This window comes from Choloepus didactylus, chromosome 6 (genome assembly GCF_015220235.1).
Source record: "Choloepus didactylus isolate mChoDid1 chromosome 6, mChoDid1.pri, whole genome shotgun sequence".
In the NCBI taxonomy this organism is placed as follows: domain Eukaryota; kingdom Metazoa; phylum Chordata; class Mammalia; order Pilosa; family Megalonychidae; genus Choloepus; species Choloepus didactylus.
Genome location: NC_051312.1, coordinates 124,124,469 through 124,148,477, shown reverse-complemented (window position 1 = coordinate 124,148,477; position 24,009 = coordinate 124,124,469). Strand labels below are relative to the sequence as shown.

The 24,009-nt window shown below is 38.0% G+C and overlaps 1 protein-coding gene across 6 annotated transcripts in view; it reads right to left on the bottom strand.

The window, feature by feature from the left end:
- ATM (ATM serine/threonine kinase) overlaps window positions 1–24,009 on the bottom strand; it is a 135,076-nt gene that overhangs the window by 105,597 nt on the left and 5,470 nt on the right. For 5 of the 6 annotated variants that reach the window (XR_005217550.1, XM_037841329.1, XM_037841330.1 and 2 more), the window contains exon 6: window positions 294–459. Coding sequence is in view for 5 of the 6 variants with exons in the window: in XM_037841329.1 (XP_037697257.1) it covers window positions 294–459 (166 nt within the window). In the remaining variant the exon portion in view is untranslated. Of the gene's footprint in view, window positions 1–293; window positions 460–9,239; window positions 9,338–24,009 lie in introns of those variants that run through there. The other variant, XM_037841331.1, reaches the window with a different exon arrangement.

Below are 24,009 nucleotides of genomic sequence, written 5' to 3'. Positions count from 1 at the left end.
GCATTACATCTATCCTCAAGATGGGGGAAATGAAACTACAAGGAAGATATTTAACTTTCGTGTCATGAGAAGAACAAGATAGATCCCCTAACTTAAGAACATCATTTTACATTCTGCAAATTGGATATTCAGGAAATGCTGGACCTGAATGACACTTTCTTTGGGAATCTGCTACTTCTATCACAATGGGTCACTGCTTTAAAAGGTAGCATTTTTAATTACTTAATCTAAAAGGTGGTCTCACAAGAAGATCAAACACATTTTCAATACAAAACAAAACAATATTAAATTACCTTGCACACTGAATAGCCTTGGAAAAAAAATCCAAAAATTTGGAATTTAATCCATCAGTTTGCAAACAGCATCCTTTGGTCACAGAATGAATTATTCTAGCTATTAAAACTCTATTAATGTCTTGTGAAGGTTTGAGATACAGCCTGAAGTATACAGACAACAATTCTGAAAAATAAAGTCACGTTAAAAATACAGCAAAGCATGTAACTTAAATGTCATAATTCAACTTAGATAGTCCATAATCCCATACAGAAAAATAGATTTAAAACCGTACTAATGTAATTTGTATTTAACACAGTAAAGTATTCCACTGATATTTAATTTTGTTTCATATAAACTGCATTTAAGTCTGAGCAACAATTACAAGCACTGGAATGTGAGGGCATCACCAGATCTCAGGTAAGCTTTCTCTAAATGTTTCTTCTTCAGATAAGCTACTTAACTTCTCTAAACGTACATTTCGTCAACTAGGCCTTGAAGGTTTAAACCAATGCTTATTAAAGTATTTGGCACATAGTGTACACTCCGTTTTTTCAAAATGCTATGTGATTGATAATGTATGTATAATGTATCAAGATCTATGAAGGGTCTAAGATTTTAATCTACTTGTAAGCTGTTCTACTTGTATCTTGCTAGTTTGCACAGGTGCTGGCAAAAGATATGAGACTCCTGGATCAGAGAAAAAGGACAATTTATTTCTTAGGCCAGAGTGCCTTCATTTTTCTAACAGTTCCCCAATCCCAAAAGGCAATGTTAAGAGGGACAGGTGACACAAGTACTAATAGAGGGCTGTGACAGGAGATGAACCCTACACTTCTTAGAATGGTCTGCAAGCAAACCAGTCCTTTGCTCTGGAGGCCATCATTTCTGTCTTCCAAGGCTGCTCATTAATACAAACAGCCTTAAAAAGGTAACGTGGGAAAAAAGCTGTCAGTGTCTCTGCTTGCAATATGTGCAAAATACAGGAGACCAATGGAGAAATGTCTCCCAATAAAATGGGGAGCAAAGTTTCTAACACAATTTTCTTTCCTTTAAGAGACAGAGTCCTCAGTGAAGTGAATGAGAATAACACATATGGGTATCTTCCTCTTCAACCCATAGTCACATGTTTCTGAAGAAATGGATACATAGTTTAAAATCAGAGATATTAAACACAAAAGGTAAGGACAATACAAATACCTCAAAATATTAATCAGCAAGGAAAAAAATGTGTAAATGATTCCCATCCCATTTTGGAGGTTAGTTTATAGACCTCTAGACGAGTCTTCCATGATTTTTTCAATTCAAGGAATCCCTAGATGATGGTAAAAACCTATATGACTTGATACATCCAAATTTGGTGATAAAAGACAGGAGGAGGGGTTGTTTTGATCTGTTTCCTCTTCTTACTTAGCAAGGCATGAGAAGGGAAAAAAGAAAAGCCTACAATCCAACTAATTATCTCTGATGAAATCACAGGCTTCAGGCTTTATGTTAGTTGGGGGAAATGATCCAAATTGTTACAGAATTCCACATACTCTTCTAGTAGGTGATAAGAAAACTAGTGTAAGACATTCAACAAAAATCTCAAAAGAGTAGACAGAGTTCAGCTTCTCCAAACACTGCAATGCATGCCTCCAGGTGAACTTTTCTTCTCCATGAATTTAACAACAAAAAGGCTCAAAGAGCAGAAGGTAAAACAACAAGGTTAAAAAAAAGGAGGTTCTGGAATTAAGAAAATAAAATAAAGCCCCAAATAACACATTAAATGTAGAATCTATGTGATTTCATACATAGACAATCATATCCTCTACAAATAGGCCCAGTTTTCTTTTCCAGTCTAAATGCCTTTTATATCTTTCTCTTGACCAAATGCTCCAGCTAGAACCTCCAGTGCAATACTGAATAGGAGCAGTAAGGAGCATATCCTAGTCTTGTTCTTGATTTCTTCTATGAAAGGTTTTAAATTATGGATTCAGCTTCCTTAATAGTTACAGCATTATTCAGATTACCTATTTCATATTTGGTAAATTTTGATAGTCTGCAGTTTTTGAGAAAGTAGTGCATTTCATTTAAGTTATCAAATTTATATTTGTAGTGTTGTTCACAGTATTCCCTCATTATCCTTTTAATAGCTGCAGGAACTGAAATACTGAACTGAGATACCGGAAAATCGTGTCTTCTCTTTTTCATCTTAGTCACTCTTAATAGACGTTATCTAAGTTATTGATCTTTTCAAAGCAGCTTTATTTGCTTCATTGATTTTCTTCTACTGTTTTTATGTCTCTCTTTGATTTCTGCTTTCATATTTATTTCCTTTTTCAGTTTACTTAGCTTATTGACTTGAGACTTTTCCTACTTTCTAACATGGCATTTAACACTATAAATTATCCTATTATTCTCTCAGCACAATTTTAGCTGCGTTCTGCAAATTCTGATGTTATTTTCATTCAGTTCAAAGTATGTATTGATTTGCTATGCAATATCGCCTTTGACCCATGAATTATTTAGAAATGTTTTATTTTCAAAAAATTACTATGAAGTAAACAGAAGACTACAGAAGAAAATAACAGAAGAGGGACAAATTTATTTAGGGCAATCAGAAATGGCAATGATGTTTAAGCTGAGACCAAAAAGATAAGAAACCAGCCATATAAAGAATAGTCTCAGACAAGAGGACAAAGGCCTTGAAGCGAGAGCTTACACAGTCTAAACAGGAGTGTGAGAGAAGAAAACATGAGAACGTCTATTTTTTTAATTAAAATGAATTACGAACAAGAAATGAAACCTTCCTAGTATTTAATTTAGAAACTGACAATGGCACTTATGTTTGGGTCTATGTTAGATTCCATATATCAAATGTTCCTTTGTCACAGGAGGTTTGACAGATATCCCAAAGGAATAGGAGGAATCATAACACAGAATCTTGTTTGTAGATTTTCAGTGTGTTGTGATAAGAACACTTATTATCTGTATAAGTGGATTTATGGAATATATTATCTAGATTTAATTAAATGCACCCTCATAAACTGAACAAATAGCTTAAAACTATTCTTGCAAAGCAACCATATACTGAAGGTACGGTAAATAATGCAAATATAAGCAAACTATAAAATGGCACGAGCTACCACATCTCCTTCTCCTAGTATGAGCCTATCACCATATTTGGAGGTAAAAACCAATAAAATTCTATTCGCAATTCACAAGAATTTGACCAAGAAATAATTTGGGAACTATCAAGAAAACTATTTAAAATTTGGATTCATATCCACTGTCATTAATGATCACTCCAATTTCTATATATTCAGGCTTGAGATATTAATTTTAATTAGTTAATAAAACATATGTGTAATTTATAAATACTTTAAAAGTTTGGAAACCAGTGGCTTAGAGAAACTAAAAAATGACCGGTATAGCTGAAGTATAAAAAAAACAGAAATATGGGGATGGTGGGTGGATTTATTTAAGGTTAGAGATAAGCAGAAACAAAACTGGCACTGCTTTCATGGTCATGAAGAGGAGTTACTACATTATACCACTTTCACAGGGAAGCTACTGCAATTATTTTCCTCTTAGGACCAATACTAGGGCTCTTGCTTTGGAATCCCTTCTTCTCAGGAAACGAATAATCAATTTTCCTGGGTATTTGGCCACACTCTCTCCAATGATCCCTTCCCATTACATTTATATATACTCCCATCACACTCATCTTTAAAAACCCTCCCTAAATTGCCTAGGATGCCCCTTTCTCCTTTCCTTTACAACCGAAGCTTTTCATAGATTCGTTTCTATTTGTTATCTCCATTTCTTCACTTGACACCCAGGTTTTCATACCACTCTTTTAAAGAAAAGCTGGAAAACAAAATCAATCAACTCATGCTGCCATTTATAGAATACTGTACCCAACAACAGCAAAATACATATTCTTTCCAAACACACCTGGAACATTCCCTAAGTTATTGTGGGTCATAAAAGAAATCTTAACACACAAGAAATAACTTACATTTTCAAAAAAGCATGTTCTCTGACCATAAAGGACTTAGACTAGAAAGTATAGAAAAAGCGGGGGGGGTGGGGTGGGGGTGGGCAGGAAAATCTCCCAATTTGAAATAAGCACACATCCAAATCATCTAAAGTCACAGACGAACTCTCAAGAAAAAAGACTACTTTGAACTGACCAAAAATAAGTATACAGGAAAACAGTAAGTTGCTCTTTCTACACAGTGGCTATCAGTGCCCATCCTCCATTCTCATGGTGGGCCACCTTAGGGTCCAGTCCCCGGCTAGCTCACTGGAGACAGAAAGGGATATAAAAATTCACTTCCCCTAGAACAAGGGTGGGCATGGCCAATCAATGATCATGACTTTTGACAGCGAAGACAGATTGCTGGGTCTCAGCTCTGGGCTACTGTTTCAACTCACCCTGGACAAAGATGGAGAAAGCCATTGTTTTAATTTCACCCCAGCCAGGGATGGAAGTGGCTGAGATTTAAAGAGGCAGTGCTTCCCACAGGGCTGTGGGGAACAGTTAGTCAAAGGGCTACATTTGCTAGGCAGGCCAGGAAAGCACAGCTTTGGGAAGCCATTAAACAGACTTTTGGTGTCCTTCCTGATCCCCTCAACAAGTCACTATGGAGTCTGTCTGTGCCTCTCTGTGGGTTGCTGGCCCTGTTGTGGCTGGGAAATACTGATTTGGGAAAGTCCTCTCTGAGGTGACCCTCCTCTCAGATAATTCTGTTCCAAGAAGGAACAGAGGAAAGAAAACTTTCTCCTGGAGGTGAAACAATTGCACAAAAAGTTCAATCTTAAAAACTGTATTTCATAACAAGGGAAAGCAGCAGATGAAGAATTGCTAAAAAAAATCTGCTCTGTTAAACATGACTATTCTAAAGCTCTATAATAAGTTGAACTAAGCATCAAAGAAGAGCCTTAACATAAGCAAATCAACAATAAAACCTGAGGCAAGAGACATTACACTAACCTTCAGAGTAAACTCATCAAGATAATCGGATGTCTGGATATCAGCAAAAAATCAAAAGCCATACCAAGAAGCAGGAAGATGTGGCAGAGTCAAGGGAATAAATTATAACTTCAGAGGCAACACAAAATTTGGAACAACTAATAAAAGATGTTCAAACAAATCTCTTAAGTCAACTCAGGAAAATAAGAAAAAATATGGCTAAAGAGATAAAAGCTATTAAGAAGACACTGGGTAAGCATAAAGAAGAATCTGAAAGCATTAAAAGAAACATAACAGAAATTAAGAGGTTGAAAGGCACAATAGAAGAGAAGAAACACACACTAGAGCCATAAAATAGCAGACTTGAACACACAGAAGAAAGAATTAGCAAACTAGAGGACAGGACAATCGAAACATTACAGAGAGAACAGACAGAAAATATAATGGAAAAAATTGAGCGCGGTCTCAGCAATCTGAATGACAGCATGAAGTGAACAAACTTATACATCACAGGTGTCCCAGGAGAATAGAAGAGAAGAGGGTCAGAAAGAATACTTGAGGAAATAATGGTCCCAAATTTCCAAACTCTTATGAAAGACAAAAATATACATGTCCAAGAGGCATAGCATACTCCAAAAAGAATAAATCCTAATATGCCTACTCAGAGAAATAGACTAATCAGAATGTCAAATGCCAAAGATAATTGAGAGAATTATGAAAGCAGCTAGGGAAAAGTGATTTGTCATGTACAAAGGCTCTGCAATAAGACTAAGTACCGATTTCTCATCAGGAAGTATGTGGGTGAGAAGGCAGTGGTATGATATATTTAAGGTACTGAAAGAGAAAAACTATCAGCCAAGAACTATCAGTGTAAAATATTCACAGATGCACATAAACAGAGAGTTCGTCAACATGAGTCCTTCCCTACAAGAAATACTAAAGAGACTTTGCAGGCTGAAAGGATGAAACAGAAGAGAGTGGCTTGGAGTAGTATAAAGAAATAAAGATTATCAGTAAGGGTAACTAAAGGGGTAAAAAGATACAAAGAAAGAAGATATGGCATTTAAAACCAAAAGATAAACTGAATGAAGTATTACCTTTACAGTAATAACAATGAATATTAAGGGATTAAACTCCCCAATCAAAAGACATAGATTGGCAAAATGGATAAAAAAGTAGGATCCAACCACATGCTGTTTCCAAGGGACTAACTTCAGAACCAAAGACACAAATAGGTTGAAAGAGAAAGCTTGGAGAAAGACATCCCATGCAAATAGTAACCGAAAAAGAGCTGGGGGAGCTGGAGTAATATCGGAAAAAATTAGACTTTAAATCCAAAACTGTTACAGAGACAAAGAAGGACACTATGCATTAATAAAAGAGGAAATCCACCAAGAAGAAGTAACAGTCACAAATATTTCTGCATCTAAACAGGGTGCCCCACCCTCTCTCTCTGGCTAAGCCAACTTGAAAGGTGAAATCACTGCCCTCCCCACTACGTGGGATCAGACACCCAGGGGAGTGAATCTCCCTGGCAACGTGGAATATGACTCCTGGGGAGGAATGCAGACCTGGCATCGTGGGATGGAGAACATCTTCTTGACCAAAAGGGGGATGTGAAAGGAAATGAAATAAGCTTCAGTAGCAGAGAGATTCCAAAAGGAGCCGAGAGGTCACTCTGGTGGGCACTCTTACGCACACTTTAGACAACCCTTTTTAGGTTCTAAAGAATTGGGGTAGCTGGTGGTGGATACCTGTAACTATCAAACTACAACCCAGAACCCATGAATCTCGAAGACAGTTGTATAAAAATGTAGCTTATGAGGGGTGACAATGGGATTGGGAAAGCCATAAGGACCACACTCCACTTTGTCTAGTTTATGGATGGATGAGTAGAAAAATAGCGGAAGGAAACAAACAAACAGACAAAGGTACCCAGTGTTCTTTTTTACTTCAATTGCTCTTTTTCACTCTAATTATTATTCTTGTTATTTGTGTGTGTGTGCTAATGAAGGTGTCAGGGATTGATTTTGGTGATGAATGTACAACTATGTAATGGTACTGTGAACAATCGAAAGTACAATTTGTTTTGTATGACTGCGTGGTATATGAATATATCTCAATAAAATGAAGATAAAAATAAATAAATAAATAAATAAACAGGGTGCCCCAAATACATGAGGCAAACACTGGCAAAACTGAAGGCAGAAATATACATCTCTACATCAATAGTTGGAGACTTCAATACATCACTCTCATGAATAGAGAAAACATCTAGACAGAGGGTCATTAAGGAAACAGAGAACTGAATAATACAATAAATGAACTAGACCTAACAGACATATACAGAACACTGTACCCCAGAACAGCAGGATATGAATTATTCCAAAGTGCTCACGGATTATTTTCCATGACAGACCAAATATTGGGGCACAAAACAGGTCTCAATAAATTTTGAAAGACTGAAATTATACAAAGCACCTTCTCTGACCATAATAGAATGAAACTGGAAATTAACAACAGCTGCAGAACTGGAAAATTCACACATATATGGAAGTTAAACAACATACTCAAACACAATCAGCGGGCAGAAGAAGCTGTAAGAGAAATCAGTAAATATCTCAAGACAAATGGAAACAAAAACATGACTTACAAAAACTTATGGGATGCAGTAAAGGTAGTGAGAGGGAAATTTATAGCCCTGAACATGAATATTAAAAAGGAAAGAGCTAAAGTCAAAGACCTACATGCATACCTAGAAGAACAGCAAACTAATCCCAAAGCAAGCAGAAGGAAAGAAATAATAAAGTTTAGAGCAGAAATAATGAAATAGAGAATAAAAGAATAGAAAGAATTAGCAAAACCAAAATCTGGTTTCTTTGAGAAGATCAATAATACAGACAAACCATTAGCCAGACTGACAAAGAAAAAGGAGAGAAGATGCAAATAAATAAAATGAGAAACAAGAGGAGGAAATTATTATGGATGCCAAAAAAATAAAAAGGGTAATAAAGGACATTATGAACAACTGTATACAAACAAATTAGACAACTTAGATGAAATGGACAAATTCCTAGAAACACAAAACCTATTCTTACTAACGAAGAAATAGAAGACCTGAACAGACCAATCACAAGTAAAGACTTTGAATCAGTCATCAAAATCCTCCCAAAAAATGAAATGAAATAAGTTTCAGTGGCTGAGAGACTCCAAATGGAGCCGAGAGGTCACTCTGGTGGGCACCCTTACACACAATATAGACAACCCTTTTTAGGTTCTAATAAATTGGAATAGCTAGCAGTAGACACCTGAAACTATCAAACTACAACCCAGAAGCCTTGAATCTTGAAGACGACTGTATAACAATGTAGCTTATGAGGGGTGACAATGTGATTGGGAAAGCCATGTGGATCACACTCCCCTTTATCCAGTGTATGGATAGGTGAGTAGAAAAACGGGGGCAAAAAAGAAAAAACAAAAAAAGGCAGCCAGTGTTCTTTTTTACTTTAATTGTTCTTTTTCACTTTAATTTTTATTCTTATTATCTTTGTGTGAGTGGTAATGAAAATGTTCAAAAATTAATTTTGGTGATGAACGCACAACTATATAATGGTACTGTGAACAACTGAATGTACGCTTTGTATGACTGCACGGTATATGAATATATCTCAATAAAACTGAATTATAAAAACAAAAATCTTCCCAACAAAGAAAAGCCAGAACCGGATAGTTTCACAGGTGAATTCTACCCATTATTCCAAGAATAATTAATACTAATCCTACTCAAACTCTTCCAAAAAAATTGAAGAGGAGGGAATACCACCTAACTCATTCTATAAGGCCAACATCACTCTAATACCAAAGCCAGATAAAGATACAAGAAAAGAAAATTACAGACCAATTTTTCTAGTGAATATACATGCAAAACTCAACAAAATACTTTCAAATCAAGTTTAATAGCACGTTAAAAGAATTGTAAGTTGTAACATAATAATATTTTTACATTTTCCAATATCCTCCAACTCTTCCAACTTCGCCAGCAATTATGAACATCCCTGCGTATACTCTCAGCTCCGTGCCTTCATTACCTTTCTCCAAGGTAAACTTCGTGGGAAGTTGTGCCCAGAAAGACAAACATTAAGAAACAGTTAACTTTGAGTTTCCGGAAGATGGCAGCAAAGAGAGGAGTGGAAGCTAGTTAGTCCCCCTGGAACAATTAATAAACAACCAAGAACATCTAGTAAATAATCTGGAATAACTGCAAGGGGACAAACGTGACCGTCCACTCATCATACACCAATATGCCTGAACTGGGAGAAATGCCCAAGATCACAGCATAAAATCTGTAAGTAAAAACTGCGGACCTGAGCCAAGAGCCCCATCCCCCACAGCCCAAACTACAAAGCCTTGCGGTGCCAGAGAGCAGCACTCTCTGAGTGGAGTGAGCGAATACAGATCAGCTGAACTCTAACTGGGGTTTTAATTAACAAATGTGGACCGCTCAGCACAAGCTATGAATCCCCAACAAGCAGACAGAGGCTTTTGGTGACGACTGACCTTGGAGAGCCGGAGGCCTCTCTGGGAGGGAGGCAAGCCCCGAGGACCGGGTGCTATCTCTGGCCTACAGGTGAAACTGAGGGAGGTCGCAGACCAGACCTGAAAGGGGGTTTTCTGTCCCTTTTTCAGCTCAGTGGAGAAAGCCTCAGTCATTAGTTCCCAGTGCTCTGACCCAGACAAGGGTGAAGACAGCACAGGCATAGAGATTATTCAAATGCTAATGACCTCTCGGGCGGTATATCTTCCCTAAGAGGAAGAAGGTGGTGCCAAGCTCTACCACCTGCATTCCATTCAGAACCAGACCCCAGAGACTGGGAAACAACAGCCACGGGCCACACCTCCTTATGCCAGTCTGGAGGTACAGGCTGACAGGTGCCACCTGCTGGGCAGAAAAGCACAGTGACTTGAGGCCTCACAGGGTATATCAACCTTCGAAGACTCACCCTCAGGGAGACGTGATACTATTGCCTCCTTCTGAGACCTGAGCCCGTTCTGGTCTGGGAAAACCTGATTGGAGTAACCAAGGAAACCAGATGCCTAGACAGCAGAAAACTACAACCTATGCTAAGAAAAACGAAGTTATTGCCCAGTCAAAGGAACAAACTTACACTTCAACTGAGATACAGAAATTGAAACAACTATGCTAAATCAATTCAAAAAGTTTAGGGAAGATATGGCAAAGAGATAAAGCATATAATGAAAACACTGGGCGTATATAACGTAGAAATTGAAAGTTCAAAAAAACAACTGGCAGAATCTATGGAAATGAAAGGTACAACGCAGAGATGAAAGACACAATGGAGACATACCACAGCAGATCTCAAGAGGCAGAAGAAAACACTCAGGAACGGGAGGACAAGGCACCTGAAAGCCTACATACAAAAGAACAGATAGAGAAAAGAACGGAAAGATATGAGCAATGCCTCTGGGAATTGAATGACAACATGAAATGCAGGAATGTATGTGTCATGGGTGTCCTAGAAGCAGAAGAGAAGGGAAAAGGAGAAGAAGCAATAATAGAGGAAATAATCAATGAAAATTTCCCATTGCTTATGAAAGACATAAAATTACGGATTCAAGAAGCGCAGCATACCCCAAACAGAATAGCTCCGAATAGGCCTATGCCAAGGTACTTAATAATCCGACTATCAAACATCAAAGATAAAAACAGAATCCTGAGAGCAGCAAGAAAAAAGCAATCCATCACATACAAAGGAAGCTTGATAAGACAATGTGCAGATTTCCCAGTAGAAACCATGGAGGCAAGAAGTGGGGTGATAAATTCAAGATACTGAAAGAGAAAACCTACCAACCAAGAAACCTATATCTGGAAAAACTGTCCTTCAAATATGAGGGAGAGCTTAAAATATTCTCTGACAAACAGACAATGACAGAGTTTGTGAACAAGATACCTGCCCTACAGGAAACACTAAAGGGAGCACGGCAGACAGAAAGGAAAAGAAAGGAATGAGAGGTTTGGAACACAATTTTGGGAGACAGTAGCACAGCAATGTAAGTACACTGAACAAAGATGACTCTTGAGTATGGTTGAAAGCGGAAGGTTAGCAGCATGTGGGACACCAGAAGGAAAGAGGAAAGATAAAGACTGGGATTGTATAACTCAGTGAAACCAAGGTTGCTCAATGATTGTAATAAAAAGTACAAATATGTTTTTACATGAGGTAAAAACATTTGCAAGGTGTTAAAAATGGGGTGGGACTGGGGGAAAATACAATCAATGTGAACTAGAGGCTATAGTTAACAGGAAAAAAAAAAAAGTTAACTCTGTTAGCAATCATGTGCATGAACTCTTGGCTCCGGAGCCTTCTTTTGTCTATGCCCACTGTAAAACCCTGCCTTCCCCTCTGATCAATATGGACCATCACAGTAAGGATCTGCTATCTCTCCTCCTGACCCCGAGGACAAGGACCCCATGTAAGCACCCAATAAATATTCTATCTTACGCCCCAGGCTGGACTTGTCCAAGTCATTCTTTGGTCTGTCTTTTTACACAGCCCCTCACCTTACTCAGAACAACTGGCATAGTTGGTAGGACACATCAGACCAAAGCATGAGCTGGGGTGGGGATTCCAGAGGGGTAACCCAGGGTGGCCTTCTACCTCAATGTGGGGAGGGGACACCCACTTGCTTGACTGCTGTGGACCTCTGTGCAAGTATGGGAATGGACTAGAGTCTGAATGGAATAGAGTGTGTGAAATTTAGTGAAGATAACAGATGCGCTGCTGCTGCAGTCAGCTGGCCATTGCTATGTGCAGTATGGTCAGCTACAGCAGACTCTAGAGAAAAAAAATCTGCAAGTCCACAGGGGTAATCCTGGGGTGGCCTGCTTTCTCGATGTTGGGAGGGTTCACCCACTTGCTTGACTGCTGTGGACCTCCACGTGAGTACGGGAATGCCCTGAAAACACAAGATGGTAGATGCGCTGCTGCTGCAGTCAGTTGGCTGTTGTCGTGTGCGGTACAGACCATCATGAGAAAGAGAAATGCACAAGTTAGAAAAAAATACGAAGACTTCCACTTCCACATTAAAAGCATGTCTTTCAGAGCAATTAGATAAGAAAGATGGTGATATGGAAGTGCTGGCCTGTCAGTTTTTAAAACTAGGAAGTCGCAAAAAGACCTGTCCAAAGGTTAGAACTACCTTAGCTAAGAAGGATTGGGATCCAAAAACCTGGAATCCCTGGGAGGATGAAAATAGTGATACTGATATAGAGGTGATAGAGGAGGAGGCCTCCAGCCCCCAAGTTTAACCTCTTATATAAAGGAAAGCTAAATCTCAAGTACAGCGTGCAGCCCAAGGTGGGGTGTACAATGATGCACCTGCAAATGAAACTATGGTTGTGAGGGAGTACTCTGCTGGGGAACGGAATGAATTAGGAAAAACCTTTCAGCAACACCCCAAAGAACCTTTAGCAACTTGGATAGTGCACCTATGGGACAGTGGGTCTGATAAAATTAGCTTAGCAGCTGGAGAGGCAGAAAAACTTAGTAAGATTCCTACTAACCCAGCTTTAAGACAAAGGTTGAATAATTTGCAAGGTACTGCTGGGATTCACTCTCTTAAAGACTGGCTGATTCTAGCCAGCAGAGATTTATGGATGACACCTGGTAAACTTCATAATCCATACCCCACCCCACCCCACCCCCTCACGGGGTTGAAAACTATTGAAGAGGTCACGCAATGTTAAGAGAACTAGGCATGAGGGAAACAATATATGGCCAAAATTTTAAAGGACCTGACATAAATGTTTATAGGAGAAATCGGGAAAAAGATCATTAATTCAGTGTGGTGCTTTAGTAGCTCTCATGACTCCCCTAGTGGCTCAAAAGATTTATGTAGTAGGGGAGGCTATGGCTGAACAGAACAGAGAGCAAGTCAGAAAGATAATAAAGGGATCAAAAACTGAGAACAAAAACAAGAACAAGTCTCACAAAAGTAAATCCAACAAAGGATCCCATTATAGTGACCCATAAACAAATATGGGCTAATCTGTTGAGATCAGACATTGCCCTTGAGGAAATAGATGGAAAATCAGATGTTTGGTCTCTGGAAAGCCTTAAAACCTGAGCAAAAATGTACTAAACCTGGTAACTCTTAATAACAAGTAATTGTGGTGCGAACAGCTCCGAGGGCAGATGATTATCTGGAGTGGACACCCCCAGAGCCTCTGCTCTGACAAGAAGGCCAAGGCTCACTGCATATTAGAGCTCTACCAGCTGACCGGAGGCCACATGTGGAGCTCACTATATACTGGGCCCCTCGAAATAAGCAAAGAACATGGGCATTAGTAGATACAGGGGCTGAATGAACTTTAATACATGGGAATCCTGAAAAACATCAAGGACACTGGGTTACTGTTGATGGTTATGGCAATTCCGCCATACGGGTGAGATGAACATGTCTAACTCACCTTTGGTAATTACCCCCCAACAAAGAATATATAGCACATATATCCCCCAACAGGAAAATATCTTAGGGATTAATATTCTAAGGGTCATACTCTGTCCACTACCATGGGTAAATTCCACCTATGAATGAGTAGTAAAAGCAGTCCTGAGGTGGGGGCTAAATGGAAACCAGTCATTTTACCAAGCCGGCAGCAGCTTGTGCACACCAAACAATACCGACTGCCAGGTGGGTATCAAGAAATAACTGATACAATCAAAGAATTGGTAAAAGTGCAAATTGTACTATCAGCACAAAGTCCCTTTAACACCCTGTCTGGTCAGTAAAAAATCCTGATGCCACTTGATAAAGACTATAGATTATCACACTGCAACAGGCCTGAGAAATGCTTTCTTCAGCATACCCATAGACCCTTAATTCCAAGATCAATTTGCCTTCACGTGCGAAAGCCAACAATGGACATTTACCATCCTGCCACAGGATATTTACATAGTGCTACTATCTGTCATGGAATGGTTGCCCGGAATTTATCAACTCTAGATCTACTATCTACTGTTTCATTGTTCCATTATATAGATGATGTTATGTTAACCTCTAATTCTCTCACACATTTAGAAATTCCCTCACGAGTTGTCTGCAACAGGTTAAAGGATAGAGGATGGGAAGTCAACTGGCGAAAATACAAGGGCCTGGAATGGTTGTAAAGTTCTTGGGTAACACCAGGTCAGGTAAGACCCGAAACATTCTGGATCAAGTTATACAGAAAATTCTGCAACAGCCTGTCTCTGCCACTGCTAAACAATTACAAGTTTTCTGTAGGACTTTTAAATTACTGGAGGATATTTACAAGTTCTTAGACCACTAATATGTACTTATTAAAAGAGAGAAAACATGGGACTGGGGAGAGCAAGGATAGGAGGCTTTTGACCAAGCAAAGCTCTTGACCTTCCAAGCCAAAGCTTTAGGTTCCCCTCTACTCCAACACCTATATGCACCTGAAGTAACTCGAAGTTATGAAGGTATGAGTTGAGGCTTATGGCAGAAACAGCCTATTGGTATCATGCCTGTGGGATTTTGATCACAACTTTAGAAAAGGGCAGAAGCCAAATATACAATAATGGAGCAACAGTTACTTGCAGGATATAAAGCCCTTCAACAAGTGAAGTCAAGTTCAGGAGCCAGGTTAATAGAACAAAAAATTGGCTTATTAAAACAGCAAAGAAGACAACTTACTAAAACCCATACCCTGCAGAACTGGACTTCTGTATTAATAGATTCTCTCACCTGCTTAAACCAGGTTGCAGGCACTATACATGCTGTCTCCCCATTTGAGTTACTAGCAAGGTCAGTTTCTATGGCACCCAAAACTATAAAGGTATCAACCACATCTCCTGGTCACACCTCAGAAGTGGATGGAAAACACCCTGCTACTGTGGATACCTGTAGCCCTGCCTGCCAAAAAGGGCTCTGTCGCCTTGGCTCTTCAGTGGACATTGCCTCCAGACTGGCTCTGTTGCATAGTGCCGGAGGGTGCCATTAGACAGGCCGGTGGAACCTGGAGCCCATCTTCCTGTTCTCAAGAGGACCAACAACACTACAACATGATGGATATACAAGAAAGATATCCACCAGGGAAATGATTGCCAGAGTGATATGGTTAGTACCTAATAGGACAAGTTGGCACTAAGGCCTGCTCCTATGGAGAGACAGCATGTGTGGTACTGTAAGCCTAACACCTACCTATTAGCGTCAGATATCCTAGGCCCTATGGGAGAAAGTTTTACAGTAATTTAACTCACAGGAGAACACCTTCCCATTCAGGTACCAACTAAACATTTATGTTTGAGCCCCTAGGCTTCTATCTTGCTTCATGTAAGTTCATCTGTCTTCCTTGATTGAGCTGCAGCTGTAGTGGCACTCCACAGACTGTTGGGTATACAGATACATCCCAGCTTCAAGTAGCTCTGCCCTCCCATGGAATATTGTTTCACTGTTTTAGTTAACTGGATAATAACTGTTAATCACCTATGTCCCCCAAGGTGGCAACTACCTAATTCTAAAACTCATTCTATAATTATTCTCTCTCTGTACAATATGTTATTTCTATTGTTAGAGAACATCTAAACAAGACCTGCCCTTTCTTGACATAGGTTTGGGACGGCTTGATCTGTATGGTTGCTGAGTATGGCATTCTAAGCACCAGAACTCCTTTATGTATTGAAAAACGTAATAATTCTGATTTAGCTGCACATTAACACATGGGATGGCTGTCCACATTGGAATGTGATCAAAACACCATTGTATGGCAGAATGAATGGACAGGAAATCAAAGCAGCTCTAAACATGCCAGAGCATATTTGCCTCCCCCAGGTGCTGGTGGTTATGTGCAACACACTTTGGGCCATACTCCCCTACAAATGGACAGGTAGATCTACTCTAGAATACCCATTCCTGCCAGGGAGTATTCATAAAGTTTTGCCTAGTGCACCACAGAATCCCCCAGCTTTATAAGATCACTTTGGCTTAAGAGTAAAGCACTCCTTAGCTTGGTGGAAATGGCCCCTTATTATTTTTCTCCCTAGTGCTGGAGCATTAGATGCATTAACTCAAATTACAGCATTAGCAAATTTTACTGCTCATGCCCTCAATGACACTAAACATGAAATAAACCTTTTAAATGAAGAAACCACCTAAATAAGAAAAGCAGTGTTACAAAACCATATGGCTTCAGATACGCTCACTGCCACTCAAGGTGGTACTTGTGCCATGACTGGCATTGCTTATTGCTCACATATATCAGATGCACATGCATATATCAACAATGCCTTAGCACACTTACAAAATTCTATAAACCATATCCAAAAGTTAGGTTTTATAGACTCCTTTTCCTCTTGGCTCACTCACCTACCCCTGCAATGGAGTTACATTCTTCTTATTGGCACACTGACAGTACTGATTATTTATCTATCTTGTTGCTCTTTATACTATAGTTGTGGCGTCATTTCTCAACATCACAGGCTGTAAACCTGCACTCTCCCCTCCAATTATGCTCAGGACTTATGTGGAAGAGATGGTAGAAAGATTGGAAGAGTAGTGAGACATGGTGGATTGTAACATAGTAATGTTTTTGCATTTTCCAATATCCCCCAACTCTTCAACTTCATCAGCAATTATGCATGTTGATGCACGTACTCTCTCAGCTCTGTGCCTTCATTATCTTTCCCCAAGGTTAACTTCATAAGAAGTTGCACCCAGAAAGACAAACATTAAGAAACAGTTATGGAGATGCTGCAGACCCAGGACCCGGAGCAGTTCAGAGGCGGTGAATAAATAGCTCTTCAAGTCTGCAATAAAAAATGGCCTCCAATAAAACTACATTGCAAAAAATGGGAAAGAAGTAGAATGGAAAGAATAAAAAAGTTGATAAGGCAGAGCCTGAAGAATCTGTGGTAGAAAAAGTACTGGATTGATGTGTAAAATGGGGAGGTGAAGTATTTCCTGAAGTGGAAGGGATTTACAGATGCTGACAATTCTTGGGAGCCTGAAGAAAATTCAGATTGCCCAGAGTTAAACTGAAGCATTTCTTAATTCTCAAAAAGCTGATAAAGAAAAAGATGGTACAAAAAGAAAATCTTTATCTGACAGTGAATCTGATGACAGCAAATCAAAGAAGAAAAGAGATGTGGCTGACAAACCAAGAGGCTTTGCTAGAGCTCTTGATCCTGAATGCATAATTGGTGCCACAGACAGTAGCGGAGATAATGTTTCTCATGAAGTGGAAAGATTCAGATGAGGCAGACTTGGTGCTGGCAAAAAGAGGCAAAACATGAAGCGCCCTCAAATTGTAATTGCTTTTTATGAAGAGAGATTAACTTGGCATTCTTGTCCAGAAGATGAAGTTCAATAATTGTCTGCACTGCTTTTTATATATATTTAAATACATATAAAATCTGGGTCTTGGTTTATTTATTTATTAGTGTGAAGAATAACTATGTTCTAATGGAAATCAAGTTTGATATGTTTGTTCTGAAGCAGTATTATTGGGGGAGTTGTTAGTTTTACGAGGGGGCATTGGCTTTTGTTTTGTTTTGTTCTTGCATCAACATCACTAGTTACTTGGAACAAATGAAAGCTTTCTGTAGTTGCTTCATCTATCAGGAAAGATCATTTGATACCATGGTATATTATTTCCTTTGCATTAGAGAACAGCTTTTCTAAATGTGGGGAAAAATTCCCATTGTCATTTCTGAATCAGAACTTGTGTTTAACCCCATATATACCTAAGGAGACCATTCTGACCATTCTGGGTTTTTTTAATTATTTGTGTGAGTATATATATAAATACATATGTAATTTTTATTTTTAAATTATTTTTTACATTCATCAAAAACAAAACCATTCTAAACAAAAATGGCATTTTACAACCATGGATAAATACATGGTGCTTCTGGGATGCAATCATTCTGAGCAAGAAATCACTTCAAGTTAAACTGAAAATTTTCCTGAAGTCATAAATTTTCAAATCAAATAGATGTTTCAGTAATTAATTGGACAATTTTAAAATAATATAAATAATTAAAATTACATAATTTAAAGCAGCCAGAGCAAAATCCATGTCTGTATCCATAGTCATATAAATAGAAAATATTTGCAAAACTCTGCAAGGAAAATCTACCATAACCAACAATCTCCCCACTCAGATGAGAAAACAAGGTAAATAATGTGGTGTTTTCATTAGCCAAGCAAGGCTTACTTAAATGGGCATTTAAAGGTTCCTTCTAGAGAGCCATTTCATTATAGAAAGTTGAAATCCCTGTGCTATATTGACTAAAACGGCCATGATTCATGGAAACCTAATCAGACGGTTAAAGATGCTGCAATTTAGGACATTTGGCATAGTAGGTAAACAGAATTCTGTAATCTAAACTGTTGACCTGCATGTTTTTTCTTTACCCCAATGCATTCCTTACATGTAGGTTCAATCTTTTCAGTATTTGGGTTACTGGTTCAGCAGAAGCCAGGAAAAACAATAACTTCATAATAATCAGAACGTTATCCAACTGTGTATTGTTTACTTTATTGTAAATACTGGTGAACAGTGGTCAATGAATGGTTTTATATTCCTTAAGAAAAAAAAAAGAAACAGTTAACTTTGTTAGCAATCATGTGCATGAATTCTCTTGGCTCTGTGGGCCCTGTGCCTTCTTTTGTTTATGCCCACTATAATATCCTGCCTTCCCCTCTGATCAATATGGACCATCACAGCAAGGGAACTGCTGTCTCTCCTCCCGACCCCAAGAATGAGGACTCCATGTAAGCCCCCAATAAATGCTCTATCTTACTTCCCAGGCTGGACGTGTCTAAGTCATTCTTTGGTGTGTGGTACCCTTCGCAGCTGGGTGGAAGGTTGTCTTATTACACAGCCCTCCACCTTACCTGGATAGGTTTTATCCCAGGTATGCAAGAATGGTTGAACACTAGAGAATCAATTAACGTAATACACCATATTAAGAAAACAAAGAGAAAAAAAAAGTACATGATCATCTGGATAGATGCAGAAGAGGAATTTGAAAAAATCCAGCATCCTTTCTTGATAAAAACACTTTGAAAAGTAGGAATACAAGGAACCCTCCTCAACAAGATAAAGGGAATATATGAAAAACCCACTGTTAACATCATACTTTTACCATTAAGTACAAGAGAATTATTCAACATTGTGCTCAAAGTTCTAGCCAGAGCAATTAGACAAGAGAAAGAAACAAGAGGCACCTAAATTGGAAAGAAAGAAGTAAAACTTTCCTTATTTGCAGATGACATGGTCCTATACATAAGAAAAGTCCCAAAACTACAACAAAGCTACTAGAGATAATAAAAGAGTTCAGCAAACTGGTGGGATACAAGACCAACATGCAAAAATCAAAAGCTTTTTTATACACTAGTAATGAGCAATCTGGGGGAAATTAAGAAAAAATTCCACTTATAACAGCAACTAAAAGAATCAAATATCTAGGAATAAATTTAAACAAGGATGTAAAGGACATGTATACAGACAACTACAAAACATTGCTAAAAAAAATCTAAGAAAACCTAAATAAATGGAAGAACACTTGTGTGTTCATGGATTAGAACACTAAATATCATTGAGATGTGAATTCTACCCAAATTGATTTACAGATTTAATGCAATCCCAATCAAAATTCTAAAAGCCTACTTGGCAGTAATGGAAAAGCCAATTATTAAATTTATTTGGAAGGGTAAGGGACTACGAGCAGCCAAAAACATCTTGAAAATGAATGAAGTTAGAGGACTCACACTGCCTGACTTTAAAGCATATTCGAAAGCTACAGTAGTCAAAACAGCATGGAGCTGGCATAAAGACAGATATGCTGACCAATGGAATCAAATCACAAGTTCAGAAATAGACTTTCACATCTATGGCCAATTGATTTTGGACAAGGATGCCAAGTCCACTTAACTGAGAAAGAATACTCTCTTCAAGAAGTTGTGCTGGGAGAAGTGGATATCCATATGCAAAAGAATGAAAGAGGACCCCATGACAAAAATTAACTCCAAATGGATCAAAGATCTAAATATAAGAACCAGGATTATAAAGCCCCTAGAATAAAATGTAGGCAAGCAATACAAAATCTTGAGAAAGGAAGAGGTTTCTTAGACTTCACAGCAAAGACATGAGCAATGAAAGAAAAATAGATAAAACAGAAAATTCTCAAAACTAAAAAATTTTGTGCCTCAAAGGATTTTGTCAAGAAAGTGTAAAGCAACCTACTCAATTCAAGAAAATATTTGGAAACCATATAGTCGATAAAGGTTTGATATCCAGAGTATATAAAGAACTCTTACAACTCAACAGTAAAAAGACAACCAACCCAATTTAAAAATGGGCAAAAGATTTGATAAGCATTTCTCCAAAGAGGATGTACAAATGATTAAAAGGCACATGAAAAGACACCTAACATCACTATCTATTAGGAAAATGCAAATCAAAACCAAATAAGATCTCATTTCACACCAACAAGAATGGCCACTATTACAAAAGCAAAAAGTACAAGTATTGGAGAGGATGTTGAGAAATAATGCATTCATTGCTGGTGGAAATGTAAAATGGTGTAGCCACTGTGGAAGACAGTTTGGCAGTTCCTCAGAATGTTAAGTATAGAATTACCGTATGATCTGGCAATCCCACTGCTAGGTATATACCCAGAAAAATTCAAAGCAGGGACTCAAACAGATACTAACACACCAAGGTTCATAGCAGCATTACTCACAATTGCCAAAAGATGTAAGCAACCCAAGTGTCCATCAACCAATGAATGGATAAACAAAATGTGGTATATATCTACAATGGAATATTATTCAGTCATAAAAAGGAATGAAGTCCTGATGCATGCGGTAACTTGGATGAAACTTGAGGACATTAAGTGGTGTGAAATAAGCCATACAAAAAGGACAAACACTGCATTATCCCACTGTTATGGACTAATTATAATAAGCAAACTCATAGAGTTAGAATCTACAATATAGGTTACCAGGCAATAGACTGCAGTTAGAGAACGGGGAGTTGATGCTTAAGTTGTACAGAATTTCTATTTAGGCTGATGATAAAGATTTGGAAATGACTGGTGGTGACAGTAGCACATTATTGTAAATATAATCAACAGCACTTAAATACATAGGTGAATGTGGTTAAAAGGGGAAACTTTAGGATGTATATATTACTAGACTAAAAATTAAAAGACAAAACAGGACTGTACAACACTGTGAACTATATTGTAGACCACAGACTTCAGTTAATAAGAACAAGTATAAGAAGGTTCTTTCATGAATTATAACAAGTGTAAGAGATACTAATACAAGGTGGTAATAACAGGGTGGTATATGGGGAAAAGTACACCTAATGGAAATAATGGATGATAGAACTATTTTAATAATCTTTTGTCATCTGTAACACATGACTACAGTTTAAAAAAATACATTTATAAAAAAAGTGCTGAAATCAAATGTAAAAAATGTTCCACACCAATGCAAAGTGCTGGTGGTGGGGTGGTTTACAGGAATCTTGTATTTTACGTAAGATTGTTTAGAAAACTCATTACTTCTCTAAAAAGAAGGTAAATATATATATATACACAACATATCAAAATTTGTCAGATGTGGCTAAAGCAGTGTTCAGGGGAAGATTTATTATATTAAACACATTTATTAGAAAAGAAAGATCTCAAATAAATGGTGTAAAATTCTACTTCAAGAAACAAGGAAATGAACAAATTAAACCCAAAACAAATGGAAAGAACTAAGTGACAAAATCAGAAATCAATAAACTAAGTGACAAAACCAGAAATCAATAAACAGATCAATAAACAGATTAAAACAGATAAAACAAAGAAAATCAATGGAACCAAAAGCTGGTTTTTGAAAAGGTCCCACACACCTCAAAAAGATAGTAAGGTAATAATGTGAACAACTTTTAAGTTCATACATTCAAAAACTTAGATGAAATGTACAAATTCCTTAAATGAAACAAACTACCAAAGCTCACTGAAAAAAGAAATACGTATGCTTACCATCTTATGTAAAATAAAATCAGGTATTACAATGATACAACAACATTGTAAAACTTAATTAACAGCACTGAATTATATATTTGAAATGCAGTTTAAAGGGAGAAATTTTAGGTTGCAAAGATATTATTAGAATAAAAAAAAATCCATAGGATTGTAAAACACAAGCGGGGAACCCTAAAGTAAACTATGACTATACTTAATTGTACAATTATAATAATATTCTTTCATCAATTCTAACAAAGGTATCACATTAATGCAAGCCGTCAATAATGGGGGGTGGGGAGATGTGGTTTAAGGAAATACTGTATTTTCTGCATGTTTCTACAAACCCACAACTTCTGTAATTAAAAAAAAGTAACCTGAATAATCCTATATCTATTCAAGAAATCGGATTCATAGTTAAAAACCTTCCAACAAGAGCAAAAACTCCAGGTCCAGATGGCTTCACTGAAGAATTCCATCAAACATTTAAGAAAGAATGTCCATTCTACACAATCTCTTCCAGAAAATAAAAGAGATGGGAAAACATTCAAACTCCTTTTATGAGGCCAGCATTACTTTGATACCAAAACCAGACAAAGACATTCTAAGACAAGACAAGACAACTGACCAAATTCCCTCATGTACATCACAGGAACCATGGTTACAATAATCAGAATGTCGATATAATTTGAAATGCTTGAATATCTTAAATACAACTGGTCATTTTGGTGAACTGTTTGAGTATCCTAGAGATCACTGGCTAGATCTCCAAAGGCTACCTCTATGCTCGTTGAGGGCCTTGTTTGTTCAGAGCAACATCAAAGACCTCAGGTAACTCCTCAGAAACTAGTGATACAGGTGAGAAGGGTGTGCTGGTTTGAATGTATTATGTCCCCTAGAAAAAGCCATATTCTTTGATGCAATCTTGTGGGGCAGACATATTAGTGGGGATTAAGCTGGAACGTTTGAATTACGTTGTTTGCATGGAAATACCCCCCACCCAACAGTAGGTGATAACTGATGAGATATTTCCATGGAGGCATGGCCCCACCCATTCAGGGTGGGCCTTGATCAGTGGAGCCATATAAATGAGCTGACAAGCAGAAGGAACTCAGTGCAGATGAGAGGGATGTTTTGAAGAGGAGCTACAGACAAGAGGGACACTTTGAAGAAAGCACAGGAGCTGCAGATGAGAGACATTTTGAAGATGGCCGTTGAAAGCAGACTCTTGCTCCGGAGAAGCTGAGAGAGGACAAATATCCCAAGTGCAACTAAGAATGACATTTTTGAGGATCTGCAGCCTAGAGAGGAACATCCTGGGAGAAAGCCATTTTGAAACCAGAACTTTGGAGCAGACGCCAGCCATGTGCCTTCCCAACCAACAGAGGTCTTCCAGACACCACTGGCCATCCTTCAGTGAAGGTACCCGATTGCTGATGTGTTACCCTGGACACTTTATGGCCTTAACACTCTAACTGTGTAAACAAATAAACCCCCCTTTTATAAAAGCCAATCCATCTCTGGTGTTTTGCATTCCAGCAGCATTAGCAAACTAGAACAAAGGGCTTGATTCTTGTTGGAATAGTAAGTTGAGAGTAATGCAGGAAAAAGGGCACTGATTAGGCCTCATTTTAAAATACAAAATTGGCAATAAAGAATGACCTATAATCTAATTATTATAATTTAACCTTAATACTTCTCAATTTTAAAAAAACTGAGTTTTTAAAT